At 39.9% G+C, this 18,677-nt stretch overlaps 1 protein-coding gene across 3 annotated transcripts in view; it reads right to left on the bottom strand.

The window, feature by feature from the left end:
- Window positions 1-18,230, bottom strand: part of LOC143297810 (polyphosphoinositide phosphatase-like) — a 47,386-nt gene extending 29,156 nt beyond the window's left edge. For all 3 annotated transcript variants that reach the window (XM_076610318.1, XM_076610317.1, XM_076610319.1), the window contains exons 1-13: window positions 18,079-18,230; window positions 17,382-17,480; window positions 16,351-16,474; window positions 15,482-15,638; window positions 13,988-14,038; window positions 12,362-12,618; window positions 11,155-11,289; window positions 8,892-8,992; window positions 6,907-7,069; window positions 5,731-5,828; window positions 4,119-4,252; window positions 2,349-2,465; window positions 392-527 (exon numbers count right to left, since the gene is read on the bottom strand). In XM_076610318.1, coding sequence (XP_076466433.1) covers window positions 392-527; window positions 2,349-2,465; window positions 4,119-4,252; window positions 5,731-5,828; window positions 6,907-7,069; window positions 8,892-8,992; window positions 11,155-11,289; window positions 12,362-12,618; window positions 13,988-14,038; window positions 15,482-15,638; window positions 16,351-16,474; window positions 17,382-17,480; window positions 18,079-18,144 — 1,638 coding nt within the window. In that variant the 5' untranslated portion in view covers window positions 18,145-18,230. The remainder of the gene's footprint in view (window positions 1-391; window positions 528-2,348; window positions 2,466-4,118; window positions 4,253-5,730; window positions 5,829-6,906; window positions 7,070-8,891; window positions 8,993-11,154; window positions 11,290-12,361; window positions 12,619-13,987; window positions 14,039-15,481; window positions 15,639-16,350; window positions 16,475-17,381; window positions 17,481-18,078) is intronic.
- Between the last annotated feature and the right edge of the window lie 447 nt (window positions 18,231-18,677).

Genomic DNA, 18,677 nt, shown 5'->3' with positions numbered 1-18,677 from the left:
AAGTCACCTGTTTTACACCTGAGTGTCACCAGAGATGTCACCCTATAGTGTCAACAGGGTCTCAGACAACTTCTCACATCAATTCTGAACACAACAGTATATGACAATCTGAGTGTACTGTAATGAGCCGCGTTACCGTAAGCCTCCAAAATAAGTACCCTGCTTCATACTTTCTTTCTCTTCTCTAAATCCAGGAATGAAGGGAATATGCGAATGGTAGGGATCTCTGAACAAGGGGGAGTAATGGTTCATAGAAAAATAGGAACGAAAGAGTTAAGATACAAAACCATCCAAGCAGAAGCAGAAACAAAACACGCAGATACTGAAAACATCCCAGCATCACATCCTTCACCCAGGCACACAAGAAACAGGCGCTGCCACACACACACACCTGATGAGCCAGAGCACACATGCCCAAAGCGAACTGCGCTGTGTTGGTCCTGTCCAGGCAGTCTACACAGTTGGTGCGGACCACACCTGTTTGCTGACAGCTGTTCTTCTTCCATCGGCCTTGTAGAACCTTCAGCCTGGAAATGAGTACACACCAAGCTCTCATCAACAATAGTTGGCGTAAAAATGTTCCCCTGACGGGTGCAATAGCCGAGTGGTTAAAGCGTTGGACTTTCAGTCTGAGGGTCCCGGGTTTGAATCACGGTGACGGCGCCTGGTGGGTAAAGGGTGGAGATTTTTACGATCTCCCAGGTCAACATATGTGCAGACCTGCTTAGTGCTTGAACCCCCTTCGTGTGTAAACGCATGCAGAAGATCTACTACGCACGTTAAAGATCCTGTAATCCATGTCAGCGTTCAGTGGGTTATGGAAACAAGAACATACCCAGCATGCATGCCCCCGAAAACGGAGTATGGCTGCCTACATGGTGGGGTAAAAACGGCCATACACGTAAAAGCCCACTCGTGTGCATACGAGTGCACGTGGGAGTTGCAGCCCACGAACGCAGAAGAAGAAGAAGAAGACTAAGAAGAAGAACACACACCAAGCTCTCATCAACAATAGTTGGCATAAAAATGTTCCAAAAATTTCAGGTGTAAAAAAAATTTTTTTTTAAACTTGACTTTTTTTTCTCTTCTACAATGTTTCTTTCTGGATTTTCAAATGTAAATAGAAAAAGAAAAGAAAACAGAACAAAAAATATGATAATTCATTATCTATTCATTACTTTTTCAATGCCAGTTTTGTTTTGTTTTTGTTTGTTTTGGGATTTTTGATAATCAAAAAAAAAAAAAAAAAAAAAAATCTTCATTGAAAATAAGGCTCCTGCTGAGCAAATCCATCTTAAACATTAAATCATCATCTAAGGACGCACACACAAAACACAACATACACACACACACATGCGCACACACTCACGCACGCCTGCATTCACATGTGCACACTACATGCACAGATTCTCCCTATCATTCGACGTAATGGTTTATTTATTTGTCTTATTAAAAGCTGCTGAACTCATGTCTGTACATTCTATAGTCCTTTCAGACAGATACATGACAAACTCATGTCTGTACATTCTATAGTCCTTTCAGACAGATACATGACAAACTCATGTCTGTACATTCTATAGTCCTTTCAGACAGATACATGACAAACTCATGTCTGTACATTCTATAGTCCTTTCAGACAGATACATGACAAACTCATGTCTGTACATTCTATAGTCCTTTCAGACAGATACATGACAAACTCATGTCTGTACATTCTATAGCCCTTTCAGACAGATACATGACAAACGACAGCAACATCAGTGTTGTCATTACAAGAATTTATCATGTACACACACAGATGTAGACAAAGATACAAGAATTTATCATGTACACACACAGATGTAGACAAAGATACAAGAATTTATCATGTACACACACAGACGTAGACAAAGATACAAGAATTTATCATGTACACACACAGATGTAGACAAAGATATTTTACTATGTCGCTAATAAACACTAAGATAAACTGAAAAAAAAAAAATTTGCTACATCACCGATGAAAGAGACTGGTAGATATCCCGGCATCGTTTTCAGTTTTCATCACTTTTTGTTTGGTTGTTTTTTTGTTGTCGTTTTTTTTTCTTTACTTTAATACATTAATCTCTTTGTTATGTGTGGTACTGGTTTCATCAACATTCCAAGACTTCAAGACCCTGAGGAGCCAAACATCATTTTCCCCTAAGACTTTCCCCACCCCTGGAAACAGTTCTTTCCTTTTATCAAGACTTTTTTTCCCCCCTCCCCCAGACTTCCAGGACTGTGCAAACTCTGTAAAACTGCGCAGAAAATAAACACCACACAGTCCCGGGCACTCAAACAGAGATAAGAGAAAATCCACGTCTTACTCGTCGTCTTTACACAGGTAGTCTGCCTGTCGAGAAGGCACGTACAGATGGAATCCCGTCTGCTTCAGACAGTAACGAGCAATGCGAGCTAGACGCATCATCACATCAGCATTTTTCCTGAAAAAAAAGGACAACTCCTGTGGATTATATTTACAAGACATTAACTGTTTAGGAAATGTCAGCACTCAGTGAAACAATCTGGTTATGAAGACGATATAAAAACAAAGAAAAATCATAATACAATGCACTGTAATGTACCCTGTCCCAACAAAGCAGTAAAGAACAGTGCATTGCGATACAGTTAACTGCAGTAAAGTACAGCACAGTGCAGTGCGTTACCGTACATTGCAGTGCAGTACAGTGCAGAGCAGTACAGTGCAATACAGTGCAGAGCAGTACAGTTTAAGTACAGTACAGTACAGTGCAGAGCAGTACAGTGCAATACAGTGCAGTGCAGTACAGTTTAAGTACAGTGCAGAGCAGTACAGTTTAAGTAGAGAATAGAGAACAGTGCAGAGCAGTGCAGTGCAGTGCAGAGCAGTGCAGTGCAGTGCAGCGCAGTGCAATACACTGAAGTACAATAAAAAAACAAAAAACGATTAAGTACAGTACAATACAGTAAAATAGAATACAAAACAGTACAACACAGTACTGCATAGTACAGTTCATACTACAGTACAGTACAGTAAAGTGAAATACAGTGAAGTACAAAAAAAAATTAAGTACAGTACAATACAGTAAAGTGGAATACAAAACAGTACAGTACAGTACGGTACAGTATGGTGCAAAAACAGTACAGAACTTAAAAGCGCAAGACAACTCAGCAACTGATCCTGCAATCGTCAGCTTTTCAGTGGGTAATGGAAACATGAAATACCTAGCATGTACATCCCCCCAAAACAGAGTATGGATGCCTATATGGCACCGATCATTGCAGCCCATGAACATGGAAAGAAAAGTATATAAACAAAAAATATAAAAGAAATAAAAAGAAGAAAGAATTAACAATGAGAAAGACAGAAGTCAAAAGACCAGAGACAAGAGGGAAAAACAGGGCAGGGGGTGACAGAGGAGATGAATAGGACTTTCACAGACATGACAACACTGTCAGCATTATGAAGGCACTGTCCGTATCCTATGGATGCACATGTGTGTGTGTGGGCATGTGTCTATGTGTGTGTGTGTGTGTGTGTGTGGGGGGGGGGGGGGTTGTGTGTGTATGCGTGTGCATTTGTGTGTGTGCACATTTGTGTGTGTGTGCACGTGTGTGTGTGTGTGTGTGTGCAATCGTGCATGTGTATATGTGCGTGTGTCTGTGTGTCTCTGTGTGTTTACCTGTTTTGGTTTGCTTTGCATCTGATGGATGTGTCACTGTAAAGCGCTTTGAGAGGTTTCAAAGCATTACATCAGTATCAGTATCAGTATCAGTAGCTCAAGGAGGCGTCACTGCATTCGGTCAAATCCATATACGCTACACCACATCTGCCAAGCAGACGCCTGACCAGCAGCGTAACCCAACGCGCTTAGTCAGGCCTAGAGAGAAAAAAACCAAAACAAATAAATATAAATAAATAAAATAAAACAAAATAACATAAATAAAAATAAATTAATAAAAAAATTTTTTTAAATCGATAAATACATAAAAAATACTACGATTACTACTAATAATATTTATAAGGCACAAAATCTTGAAGAAGTCAACCCTATGCGCACAATAACTATCATCATTATTGTCATCACAGCCGTTCATTAAGAGGGGGGGCTTCGTACCGCTTTGTGACCCGCGCCATGTCGAAGCCAATGTACTGCAGAGCGTGACTGGGCGGCAGGAACTGGTTGAGGTAGTTGATGGACTCCACAAACTCTTCGCTCAGAATGCTCTCGTGTCGTCGCTTCTCCCGAGTCTGCACACAGCAAAAAAACCCTCAAGGCATTGCAGGGAGTCAAGCTTTTCATTGCTGACACAGTTTTTTTGACTCACTTGTGTAAACAAAGTGAGTCTATGTTTTAACTCGGTGTTCGGTTATCTCTGTGTGTGTGTGTGTGTGTGTGTGTGTGTGTCTGTGTGTCTGTGGTAAACTTTAACATTGACATTTTCTCTGCAAATACTTTGTCAGTTGACACCAAATTAGGAATAAAAATAGGAAAAATTCAGTTCTTTCCAGTCATCTTGTTTAAAACAATATTGCACCTCTGGGATGGGCACACACAAAAAAAAAATGAAGCCTAATTATATGGAGACTGCATTTACTGTTATATTTATATTTTTTGTATTCTCTAAACTTGGCACTTTGATCTGATATTCTGACCCAACAACAAGAGCAGTCATTATTATCATTTTTTGTTCAAACAGGAACTTTTGCTAAGCATGGAAGTTTTATTTATTTTGCAAATGTTTTGGTGCAGATAGTAAAAAAGGGAAATTACTCTGTAATTAATGCTTGGGGACCTAATTCAAATCTGGTTAGGACTTCTTTTTTTTTTCTTTTTTTTTAACGCGAAGCTTTATAATAACAAATGCAGAACACATTTTAAAGATTAGATTTTTTTTTTAAAGTATATCACAAGTGAGTCTTGAAAGCCTTGCCTCTCTTGTTTGTCATGCTTTGCTCAATGCTGAGAAAATTTTCAGGAGAATGGAAAAAAAATTCATGCTAGTAACCTCAGTTCTGTCATGTCTCTGAAACTTGTTGATGATGGTAACAGTGTAATAAGTATGTATCACCACGCTGCAATTTCTACCATCAAAACTCTCAGAAATGATCATTGGTATACAATGCAACTATTACACACCACACCACACACACACATTCACACTCAAACATAGTCACACACACACACACACACACTCAGAGGATAGGACTTTTGTTCCCCACTCTACGATGGGCGCAATAGCTGAGTGGTTAAAGCGTTGGACTGTCAATCTGAGGGTCCTGGGTTCGAATCACAGTGACAGCACCTGGTGGGTAAAGGGTGGAGATTTTTACGATCTCCCAGGTCAACATATGTGCAGACCTGCTAGTGCCTGAACCCCCTTCATGTGTATACGCAAGCAGAAGATCAAATACGCACGTTAAAGATCCTGTAATCCATGTCAGCGTTCGGTGGGTTATGGAAACAAGAACATACCCAGCATGCATGCACACCCCCGAAGGCGGAGTGTGGCTGCCTGCATAGCGGGGTAAAAACGGTCATACACGTAAAAGCCCACTCGTGTGCATACGAGTGAACACAGAAGAAGAAGAAGAAGTTCCACACTCTACAACACCCTGAATGGTGGTCTCAATGACAGCCCTTCAATATCGAGACAAGCTGTTCATACCACTGTGCACAATCACTTCAGCATGACTTACCTGACACAGATACTTAGGTTACGACTCACCTTGACGAGGTTGAGAATGACGACCGGTGTTCCGTAGCGCTTCAGAACCTGGTTGAAGTGAAGACCAGCGACTGTGGCGTATGGGTCTCTCTGGTCCACTTGGAGACACATACACAATCAAAGCTACACACTGAACACAGGTAAATCATTTTCGACTCACTTGTGTAAACAAAGTGAGTCTTTGTTTTAACCCGGTGTTCGGTTGTCTGTGTGTGTGTGTGTGTGTGTGTCCGTGTGTCTGTGTGTCTGCGTGTCCGTGGTAAACTTTAACATTGACATTTTCTCTGCAAATACTTTGTCAGTTGACACCAAATTTGGCATAAAAATAGGAAAAATTCAGTTCTATCCAGTCATCTTGTTTAAAACAATATTGCACCTCTGGGATGGGCACAAAAAAATTTTAAAAAGAAGGCTAATTATATGCAAACTGCATTTACTGTTATATTTATATTTTTTGTATTCTCTAAACTTGGCACTTTGACCTCTTATTCTGACACAACAACAAGAGGAGTCAATATTATCATTTTTTTGTTCAAACAGGAACTTCTTTTGCTAAGCATGGAATTTTTATTTATTTTGCAAACGTTTTGGTGCAGATAGTAAAAAAGGGAAATTACTCTGTAATTAATGCTAGCTCTTAATGTTCGGTGGTAGGATAGGCCATATTTTCTATACATCGCAGGGGGGGAATCCCCAGCTGTTCTTAGCCACTGTATTTTCTGTGTTTATACCACAAGGGAATTTTGTACTATAAATTCACTGGCAGTGAAAGCGTTAATTCTGATTAGCTCGTGGGTAATGCTATTTGTTTAATCATGAAAATAACGAGTTGTTTTTGTGTGTATGTGTGTGTGTGTGTGTGTGTGTGTGTGTGTGTGTGTGTGTGTTGGGGTTTTTTTGTGTTTTTTTTTTTAAATATGAAAAATAATGTAAGATGATAAAATCAAGACAACAGCAAATCTCAAAGAATACAGTAATATACATAACGCTGTGCTGTGTGTATGTGTGTGTGTGAGGGGGGAGGGGGAGAGTGGGGGTGGTGGAGTGTGGGGGTTACGGGGGGGTCAGGAAGCAAAAGCACGCACACTCACACACACAAAAGCAAACATTCTGTCCCCCCCCCTACCCCCCCCGCCCCTACCCACCCCCCTTCACCCTCTGGAGAAACAAACTCACAGTTGATTGGGGGCTTGGCGACCATCTTGCTAAGATCCTGTGACCAGAAGAGGGGCACGGAGCCCCGCAGCTGAATGTAGGACGACACTTTGGTGTGGGACAGGAAGGTGACCGACATGTCCTGCACAATCTGCTCCGTCTCTATCTCGTTGGCCACAGCACCCTGAAATAATCAGGGTTTTTTTTTGTTTTTGTTGTGTTGGTTTTTTCTCCATGCACTGTATCGTATTGCTCTGAACTAAACTGTTTTGTTCTGTTCTCTACTCTAAAAAGGAAATTTTCTATCTAAAATTACGTTTAAATAACATACTTACCGTGACCCAACTAGTGCAGACTCCGGCAGGGGTCTGACATTCCTGTCCTGTGCAAACTACTATCCGCCTATGCGGAGAAAACGAAAGCAACTACGGCCGATAACCTCCCGGAAGTAGGTAACCTCCCCTTTGTCCCGCTAGCTAGCGCACTCTTTTTCCGGCAGCCATCATGACTCCTGTTCCTGTGCTCTTCATACAGCTAAGTTTTTTTCGTATTTTCTGCCTGTCTGTTGATTCTCTGGCATTCTTGTTTTTTGTCAAATTATGTCTCCAACCAGGTCACATAATTATGTAGCTCGACTGGGATGGTAACTGTATTGTATTGTATTGTTGATCATACTGTGTTGTGTTGTGTTGCGTTGTATTTCTATTTTACTGTATTGCATATCTCTATCTCACTGGCCATCTGAAAAATCTCCACCCTTTAACCCACTAGGCGCCAAGACCGGGATTTGAACCTGGGACCCATAGATTGAAAGTCCAACACTTTAACCCACTCGCCTGTTGCACCCGTCAGATCTGGCACACAAACCACATTCAAATCATTGCACCTTTGGAATGAACAAACATGCATATACATACTTGAAACTTTGAAAGCTGCTTTCCCCATACCCTATACTTAATTTCTACTTTGGGATAGCCGAGTCAAAGTGAAAGTTCTTTTGTCACAGCTGTTTATTTAAAAAAAATTAAGAACAGAAAATGTCTTCTTCTTTATATATATATATATATATATATATATATATATAAAATAATAAGTGAGTTAAGGTCATAATAAATCAAAACCAAATGAAAAACTGAAGTATCTGAAATAAGTTTTGTAGTTATGGAGCTTTAATTTTTTTTTTTGTTGGCCATTTTGAATCGTTTCCACTGCAACCAGTGCATGAAGAATGGGTTGTTTTGTGTTGTTGTTGTTGTTTTTTTTATACATTTTTGTGAATCCTGGGTGATACCTAACAATATCCACCTATAACAGTTAATCACAATTTAGAATGAAACTGTGTCAAAAAATAGCTGCCATGTCTGGCCTTTAGCTAGGACATCTGACTTGCTGCAAATCTGAATAAATGACCTGAAAAGGCCACTGAACAAACACATCTAAAGGAGGAGTTTGTATTTTACTCCATGTTTGGTGATACATATACTTACCATGTCAAACTGATGCAAACTAGGCCTATCGGTTTGCTCTGCTTGGCCAAATTTCGCGCGGCTAACAGTGAAAAGACGCCCCCTCTTGCCCGGTCCGCTCTTAGCCAATCAAACGCCTCTAAAAGCTATAAGCGCTGAATCATTAGAGTCTCTTGCCGAGTCTCAGTCCCAGCATCATGATCCCTGCCTTCGTAGGATGGCATACGAGGCATGGTACCCGCGCGTAGGCACCCAGCGAAAATCCGATCCCCAACAGAGAAAGGAAAGACAGGATCGACTTAGAGGTAGAAAAAAAAAAACCGAACGAATCGAGGGGGACGAGTCGAAACGAGTACACAGAATGTAAGAATAATATACAGACAAGCCGCATGCAGCAAAATAAGGCCAAATGAATACGTTTAATAGCCAAAAAAAGCGTAAGACGAGACAGAGCGAAAACCTGACAAGATGGCGTGGAGAGCCTAATTAACAAAATCCTCCTTCCACTTGCGTCAGCATGCTGACAGGCATTTGTCTCACCTGGCAATTGGCTCCTCTTTTCAGAAAACGTGTGCCGGCAAATTCGTTCGATCTCCGTCCGATCAAGGTGAGATAGATGGACTTGCCATACACACCAATGTCTTTGTGCTGTCAAGGAAGAAATGTTTCGTTCAAACTAAAACACACAATCTAAAGTTTATCATATTATAGTGTAGTAACAATTAAAAGCAAACCACACATTCTTAACTTACTGTATTGTAGGGTAGCTGCAGTTACCAGAAATCTCAAAAGTATGAAATATGGTGTCAACAAACTGGAATGACAACGAAGAGGAAAAAAAAAAAAATGGCAGTCTACTGCACTACTTCTTTCCAGCCATCTTCTCCATGCACAAGGTAGTTTTTCTCATATTTCTGCCAGCAGAAATATGTAAAACCAATAGTCTACAGAAAGAAGATGATCACTGGTTTTTGGTCTATTTTTCATAGCTCTTATATATATATATATATATATATATATATAATTTAGTGTAGTGGGTGCAAAGATAATGAATTCAAACTCCAAACAAAAAGCAGTTTTTCCTTGAGAAGAGCTTATCATGTTATAGAGTACTTCCATAAGTTATCTGTATTCTTAACATTTTATAAAAGTTCACTGAGGTTTTTGTATGTGAGTGTAACAGAGCATAATAGTTGTTACTGAGAGTATGTTACTTTGTGGGTTTTGTGGATTACACTTCATGATTGTGCTTTTGTGACTCTTTTATTAGACTTTCTGCTTCATCTTATGTGCAACCTCTGTGGCAAGGCTATCTCCAGTTCGACAGCCGGGTGACCATCCCCAACCTCAGTGGGTCCTCAGGTGGCGGATAGAGGGATGACCCCGAGAAAAAAAGGGTTAGCAGCGAAATAAGCTAGATGAATAAGCAGTCCCAGACCAACTGGTGGTGTTCCTACCTAGGACGGGGTGGAGTGACACCGTCACCCCTAAAAAATGCCCCATGTGTCCTAAGACGTGTTCATCACGCGGGTAGGAGGCGCTTTTAAACCTCTAGCCCCCTGTGCTCCAAGGGTAGGTCCTTAAACAGGAGCTTCCCGACTATGGGCTGAATACAAAGACCTCAACAGCGGAGCAGGTGGAAGAGGAAACTCCTACTTTCCCAATGGCTGCAATGGTGGAAGGCACCCACCTGAAGTCCCTTGTGCATATGTGGATAAAGGATGGATGATGGGCAGAGAGGGTTCAATAGCCCTGTCAGGCCACCTCTCCAGAGAAGACAAACTTGATCAAAATCACTGAGCCTGCTGAAGATGGAGTGTGTCAGCTGCAGCGCAGCTCTGGGTCAGATTAGGACACGCACGCAACATCGAGCATGGTCATGCGTCAGAATATGCAAACTCGGTTCATTGTAAATACTGAATTTGCAATGCGCTTAGAGCTTGCTTCTGCATGTATAATTGTACTATGAAAAAATAAATCATTATTATCATTACTGTTATTATTATATTTTTCAATATAATAATCAACAGTTAAGACACTCATCTGCCAGTACAGAGTCTGTGAGGGTCAGGGTTCAAATCCCGCTCTGGTCTTTTCTCCCAAGTTTGACTGAAAAATTGAACTGAGCATTTTGACGTTCAGATGAGACGACAAACCGAGGTCCCGTGTGCAGCACGCACTTGGCGCACTGAAAAAGAACCTATGGCAACGAGAGTGTTATCCTCTGGCAATATTCTGTATAAGAAATCCACTTTGATAGTTACGTAAATACATATGCATGCACTCAAGGCCTGCCTAAGTGTGTTGGGTTATGCCTAGCAGATGTGGTGTAGCGTATATGGATTTGTCAGAACGCAGTGACGCCTAACTCTCTCCCTTCACAAGGTACACAACTTTAAGTCAGTACTGCTTACGCTACCGATTCAGCTAGCACACAGGAAAATAAAAGGTACATTGGAACAAACCCAGACACTTCGTCAAAAAAGGAAGTGCCAGGCCTGTCCTTACACCGATCATTTGACATGTACACACAGCAGCAATGACAGAAGAAATGTGCAAACACAAATTAGCTTTCTATTCAAGACTGGCACAGCCTCCCTAATCCTGAAACAAGCCACACAGAACACACGGACTATACAGAACAAACACATGGTTGCCTTGGTGGTTTTTCAACTGGAAATTAACAAACAATGAGGCCAGGAGATGAAATGATTAACAAATTTTGTTAATCATTTCATCTCCTGGCCTCATTGTTTGAAAACTGGACTGCTATCGTTATTAATCTAAGCCAGTCCAAGGATACTGCTCTGGCCGATGAAGCCATGGATGATGTAGAGGAGCCAGTCATGGTGCACCCTGCCCTCAAAATCCTTCAGCAAGTGGTTGTTCCACACAAACTTCCGCGTCGGCTTCTGACGAATGCCACACACGGGTTCATCTGCAACATAACATTGTTGCCGTTTGGTTAGACTTAATTTTCACTTTAAACATTCTTCTTCTTTTTTTTTTTCTTCTTTTTTTTAAAAAGTATTTGCAAAAATGACATGTACATGTGTACAATGAAGTAATAATGTGAACAAACAAGAGATCATTATGCATTTAAAGGTGACAAAAAAATTAAAGAATACAAAGAATGCGTTACATAAACATGAAGAAAAGAAAAGAAAAGGGAGAAAAACTAAATAAATCAATTCATCAATTAAACAAAATGATTATAGTAAAATGAAATAATAAAATGTCTCAAGAGTGTTGCTTTCTGGTTCATCATTGTTGTTGGTTATTCACACTGTAATTTCATGTTTAAATCTCTTGACTCCTTCAGCGAAGGAAGCTCAAAAGTGCTGCTTACTGGTTCATCTTAAAGAACAGTAATATTTAGTGGAATATAAGTCCGGCAAGTCAAACAACAATTTTGAAGCTTCAGAAGCTGAGAAGAACTTCTTTCACATGAGATGGAGGGAAGGGGTGGGGTGGGGGGGTGGGGTGGAGGGGGGTAGGGAGCCAGTTCTAACAAAACAAAAAAAACCAGAAGAAAAAAAGACATGGAGAAATATATGACAATTCCTGAAGGGGTAGAAAGGGAGGAACCATTTCTTTCTCTCTCTCTCTCTCTCTCTCTCTCTCTCTCTCTCTCACTCACTCACTCACAGACACACACACATGCATGCACACAAACGGCAGTGTATCAACAGCTGATTTAGATCAATCAACCATTCATATAAAGGTGACATAAAAGAAATTGTAAAGCATGAAAATATGCACAATCAAAAAATAATCACATACATAAAAATTAACTCTCTCACTCTGTGCGTGCGTGCGTGTGTGCATGCATGCATGCGTGTGTGTGTGCGTGTGTGTGTGTGTGTACACTAAATAAACAAAAATACATATACACATACACAGACAACACGTAAAGTTACACATGCAATGGCTTATATCATCCTACACAAAATCAACAAAAACACAAACATACATACACAAAAACAGACAACAAACGTAACTGCACATACGCTCGCTTGTCTTGTCTGACGACAGCCCGTACGATGCAGTTGGCGAGAAGGAGGGTTTAGCGGTGACGAAATCGGAGAAGCAGATATCTTCCGCCGAGTCCTTCTCGCCGCTGGCCTTCCCCTCCTCCTCCAGGCTGGTCTCCCAGAACACCAGTTTCTGCTTGCTGCAGGCGTCAGGGGGCGGCACTGGGCCCTGCGGGGGCTGCAGCGACTGGACCATGTTGTACTGCAGGTTGTGCGTCAGATCGTAGCTGTAGCTGTCGTCAAGGTGACATCATTATCATTACTGATATCTACACCATGTTGTACTGCAGGTTGTGCGTCAGATCGTAGCTGTAGCTGTCGTCAAGGTGACATCATTATCATTACTGATATCTACACCATGTTGTACTGCAGGTTGTGCGTCAGATCGTAGCTGTAGCTGTCGTCAAGGTGACATCATTATCATTATTGATATCTACACCATGTTGTACTGCAGGTTGTGCGTCACATCGTAGCTGTAGCTGTCGTCAAGGTGACATCATTATCATTATTGATATCTACACCATGTTGTACTGCAGGCTGTGCGTCAGATCGTAGCTGTAGCTGTCGTCAAGGTGACATCATTATCATTACTGATATCTACACCATGTTGTACTGCAGGTTGTGCGTCAGATCGTAGCTGTAGCTGTCGTTATGGTATGGTGACATCCTCATCATTATTGATATCTACACCATGTTGTACTGAAGGTTGTGCGTCAGATCGTAGCTATAGCTATCGTCATGGTGACATCATTATCATTACTGATATCTACATCATGTTGTACTGCAGGTTGTGCGTCAGATCGTAGCTATAGCTATCGTCAAGGTGACATCATTATCATTACTGACATATACACCATGTTGTACTGCAGGTTGTGCGTCACATCGTAGCTGTAGCTGTCGTCAAGGTGACATCATTATCATTACTGATATCTACACCATGTTGTACTGCAGGTTGTGCGTCAGATCGTAGCTGTAGCTGTCGTCAAGGTGACATCATCATCATTATTGATATCTACACCATGTTGTACTGCAGGTTGTGCGTCAGATTGTAGCTGTAGCTGTCGTCAAGGTGACATCATCATCATTATTGATATCTACACCATGTTGTACTGAAGGTTGTGCGTCAGATCGTAGCTGTAGCTGTCGTCAAGGTGACATCATCATCATTATTGATATCTACACCATGTTGTACTGCAGGTTGTGCGTCAGTTCGTAGCTATAGCTATCGTCAAGGTGACATCATTATCATTGATATCTACACCATGTTATACTGAAGGTTGTGCGTCAGATCGTAGCTATAGCTATCGTCAAGGTGACATCATTATCATTATTGATATCTACACCATGTTGTACTGCAGGCTGTGCGTCAGATCGTAGCTGTAGCTGTCGTCAAAGTGACATCATCATCATCATTATTATTGATACACAGCAACCTATCTTTGGTCAGAAACCACACTTGTTTACCAACAACGGTTACAACTGGATGCACCACTCATGTATCAGTTTGCTATTTCTAGAAGTCCCTAAATTCATAACTAGCACCAACATGTACAACGCTATTTTCACCTGCCGTACACAGTAAGCATGTCTGCTGCCACTAACCTGTAGTAGAAGTTGCTGGATAAATCCACATTCTGGAACATCCTCACATATCTGTAATCGCAGTAGAGAAGACAAAACACGTGTTAAACCAATCCTCACATCTTTACTGTGACAAAAACAATAACACAGACTTTATTTGTTGAAAACAGTTTGTAAGCCAATGGAATGACACAGTGAAAAGGAATCTGTGATAAACAGCATAAAATTGCTTGGACATCTCATTCAAACTCATACAGACGGAATATTTTTTTCACCATCATACCAGCTGCATTGATCACTCTCTTTCATTATTACCACTGGCTCGAGTATGGAATCATTTTGCTCTTCATTAACTATAGTGACCTCTTGTCAAACTAGGCTACTTTCATGTAACAATATAATTTACAGTATGCTGCCTATAGATATATATATATAAATCATTCATTGTTATATTCTATATATAAACAAAGTTCTCCAACTGGTTTTATATAAAGAAGCAAGAAGATCAACCCATCAGACACAGATAATCAGCAATGACAGAGTGGGAAGAACACACAAAAAAACAAAAAAAACAAAAGAAATCCATCCACCTTCTGTTCTCAGCTGTGACAGGGAGAGGAGAACACTAAAAAAATTAAAAAATAAATAAATGAAATTTACTGAGCAAAAATAGAGAGTTGCGATAAGTTATAACTATAAAAAAAATTTATTAAAAAAAAAAAAAAAAAAATGTGTACTCACTGTTGAGAGGTGTGGAGAACAATAAAGATTAATTATTTTCTTTTACTTTTTTAATTCTATGCTCAGCAGAAAGAGGGAAGAGAGAACAATGAGGAAAAAAAAAACATTCTGTACCCAGCAGATAGGGTTGGAAGAAAAGTTTGAAAAACACACACACACACACAAAAAAAAAACATTCTGAACACAGCAGATAGGGTTGGAAGAAAAGTTTGAAAACACACACACACACACACACACACACAAAACATTCTGACACAGCAACAAGAGACAGTGGAGAGAGCAAAAAAAAAAAAAAAAAAAAAACTTCCTGTACTCAGCAGAAAAAGAGGATAAGGAGAGCCCTAAAAAAACAAACAAAACAAAAAAAACAACTTTCTGCATTCAGCAGAAAGAGAGGGTAGGGAGAACACACACACACACACACACACACACACACACACACACACACACACACACACAAATTCTCAGTTTCTGTACTTGCAGAAAGGGAAGATGGGAAAACGCTAAAACAACAACAACAAACAAACCTTTCTGCACTCAACAAAGAATGTGGGGAGAGAGAGCAGTACATAAAAAATAAATAAAAATATAAATAAATACATGTTCTCAGCAGAAAGGGTGGGGAGATCACAAAACAAACTTCCTGCACTCAAACGAAAGAGAGGGTGTGGAGAAAATTAATCCAACCCCCCCCCCAAACCTCCACCCCCACCCAAAAAAAACAAACAAACAAACAAACAAAAAAAAACCCCAACAACAACACTTTTCCCATACCTGCTCTCATCAGGGTGAACGTAACGGACGGTGTCATTGGGAATGTATAGCATGCTGGTGTCCTCTATCTTGTAGACGGTGTGCGGACCGATCAGAGCCACCTTCTTGCGCTTTGTAATCAAAATGATGTATGGCCCTTCCAGAAATCGCACAAAGCCTGCACCAAGAGTGTTACAATCGTTATTAGTATGCTTGTACTTTCTCTGAGATGTTTCTTGTTGTTGTTGTTTCTTTTTCCTACTGCCAGAAAGTAGTGGCCTTGCACTGCATGTAAAATCTGATGCTGTTTTAGATGTTGTATAAAGGCTAAACAATTTTTTTTCCCGTTACAAATGGATGTCCTTTTCTTCTTTTTTTTCTTTGTTTTTATAGTAACAAAGTCTTGTGTAACTTTTTTCTTTTGTTGAGTAGAATGCTGACAAAGAAAATGTAGTAACAAGTAAAGACTTTTATCAGTATTCCTTTCCACCCTTCATGACTCCTATACCGTTTAATTCAATCAATCAATCAATAAAACACTCAATCAGTCACTTCAAAAACCTTTTCTTTTAAACAAATATGAAACAAAACATATTTGCAGAACCAACTTTTATTTGGAAAACACAATACCACTATCCAAATGCTCAAGCACACACACACACACACACACACACAGTGACACACACACACACAGTCACACACACACACAAAGACACACACACCATACACACACACCATACCCATAACATGCACACACAAACACACCATCCGACCCATCCACACAAAAACACACAGATACACACACACAGATATATAACAGACACACAAGCACTGCTTCAAACACGTTCTCTAAGTCTACCGATCTATCTGCCTGATCCAGGTGAACATACCAGCAATCCCAAAGGCCGACGTGGTTTTGGACAGTCCCACTGACCCCTGTGCTGCTCGTTTGCTTTTGTTGCCCCCATCGATCATAGACAGCACACTGCGAATCTCTGTCCGGCTGTATTCAGCCTTTGGAAACGAAACGAAGTGAAACGAAACTTTATTTCACAAGGTTAGTGCAGTAAGCACAACTGATTTTTTACACCCAGTCCTTAAGGGCAAAAAGGAAAGAAAGAAAAGGAAAGAATTCAAGGACAAAAAAGAAAGAAGGAAACACAGACACATAAAAAAACAACAAAAAAACAACCTCACACACACACATATACATCAAAATAAAAGGTATATTAAATGAAAGCATGCACATAACCTATCTATACTGTGTGCAAAAACATCACATGAGGGGAAAACAACATGGACAGAGATGAGGAAGAGAGGCAGAAAAACAAAAACAACAGAATACATCAAAACTGTTATCAAGGCAAAACTGGAGGCAGAAAGAATGTTGGTGTGTGTAGCAAAGAAGCTACTGATTTCATAAGAACTACTAGTACTACTATGTCTCTCACAGACACAAATACAGAAGAATGAGTAAAACTGACCCAAAAGATAAAAATCTATGTGAAAAGAAAATGCACAGCATAGGCATTTTTATAAAGGGGCATCTTATCATAAAAAAAATGAAACATCAAAGAGTGAGATTCAAATATGCAAAATATATGAAGGGAATTATTTCAGATTCTAATGCATTAAACTTCACATCTGTGCATCTATTCAAATGCCTGCATCAGAAAAGATTTATAAATAAGTATCAACACCTTAGTTCATATTCTCAAAAGTGTGTTACAAGCTGTTGTTATTTATATGTACTGAATGATAACATGAACACTGACAAAGCTGAAATCTAGGAACTGATCACTAACTTTTTTTTAGGAACATGAACAAATACAAAAACAAAATTGCATATAAAAGTTAATATACACATATACACTGTATGTTATAGCAAAACTATCAAATTATATTAGACAAGAAATACTACCTTATCATCACTGATGACAAGTTCTCTTGGTTCGGTTCGGTCGATTTTTAACACACGGAATCGGGATTCTATCTTATTGGAGCCAACAATGTAGAATCTCTGAAAATGGAAGAAAACAGACAAATCAAAAACTTGAAAAAGCACTTAGCAGTCCATCAATCATAATCGGTGAACAAATACAATCAGGCAATCTATCACACTGAGAAAGTGTTCAACAGAGAAACAATTCTCAGCCAATATCTAGAAGCAGAAATCAATCAGCAAAACCAAATGACTGAGAGTATGAGGTAAGGTCCTACCAAATATCACCAGTCAACTGTATGCGTGAAAAAAAAAGAAAAAAAAGAGAAGTAAAACTAAAAGACCTTGATGAACATGAAATCTTTCAGTGCTTGTCCCATCTGCAGATCACCAAATTAGAAATAAAAACCAACCTGTTTTCTTGTTCAGTTTAAACTGATAATCAAGCGATGATATAAATTGTTATGAGTCTTTTCTTTTTCTTTGTTTTTTTCTTTCTTTCCTTCTTTTTTTTTAATGAAGCTAAATCAATCATTCCAAAAACACACGTCATATGATTGCATATGTGATGTATGAGTGATGGAGAAATGAAAATGTATTCTTGTTCAAAATCCAAACGATGAATCATTCATAGCATTGCACGCGTTACCAACAAAACATATTCATTTTTACTCACAGCTTTAGTTTCATACAGAACTAATTTCTGCATCCAATTAATGATAGGAACCTCGCTGTTGGCCATGTTTTCCTGTGACAGTTTCAATGTTGGTGTTTTGCTTGTGTCACGAGGACTGGATCGTATTCTGACGAAGGGAAGTTGCTCTGAATTCTTTTCTGTTCGAATTGTTCCCCCTGACGTATGTCGACTGCTGTCGGCAACAGGACAGTCACATGCAGAACACAGATATGACCTCCGATACCTTCTCCAAGCCGACTTTTCTTGTTCCATGTATTTTTCTTTGGGATTTTGTAATAATCTATATACTTCAGAAAATTAGCATAAAAAAACGAAACAGGGCTTCTTTCTGTCGATTTTTAACGATGATAATAGTTGCCCAACTGATTGTCTATCTGACGAAAACGAGATATGCCACACTCACACACTTGCAAATAGAATGGCCACGCAATTTCAATTGAAGCCAAGCGGCCGCCATGTCAGTGCTCCCGTGCCGCGTGCGCTGACAGTGCAGCAAACGTGTCAGTGTGTGTTTCTTTCTTTTCTTTCTGTCTTTCTTTAGTTTAACGTCTTATCACTGTTCAGTGATATTAGACAGG

The sequence above is a fragment of the Babylonia areolata genome, chromosome 23, assembly GCF_041734735.1.
Source record: "Babylonia areolata isolate BAREFJ2019XMU chromosome 23, ASM4173473v1, whole genome shotgun sequence".
Taxonomy (NCBI): domain Eukaryota; kingdom Metazoa; phylum Mollusca; class Gastropoda; order Neogastropoda; family Buccinidae; genus Babylonia; species Babylonia areolata.
Note: the sequence above shows the minus strand (reverse complement) of the source record. Positions and strands in the feature narration are given on the sequence as shown.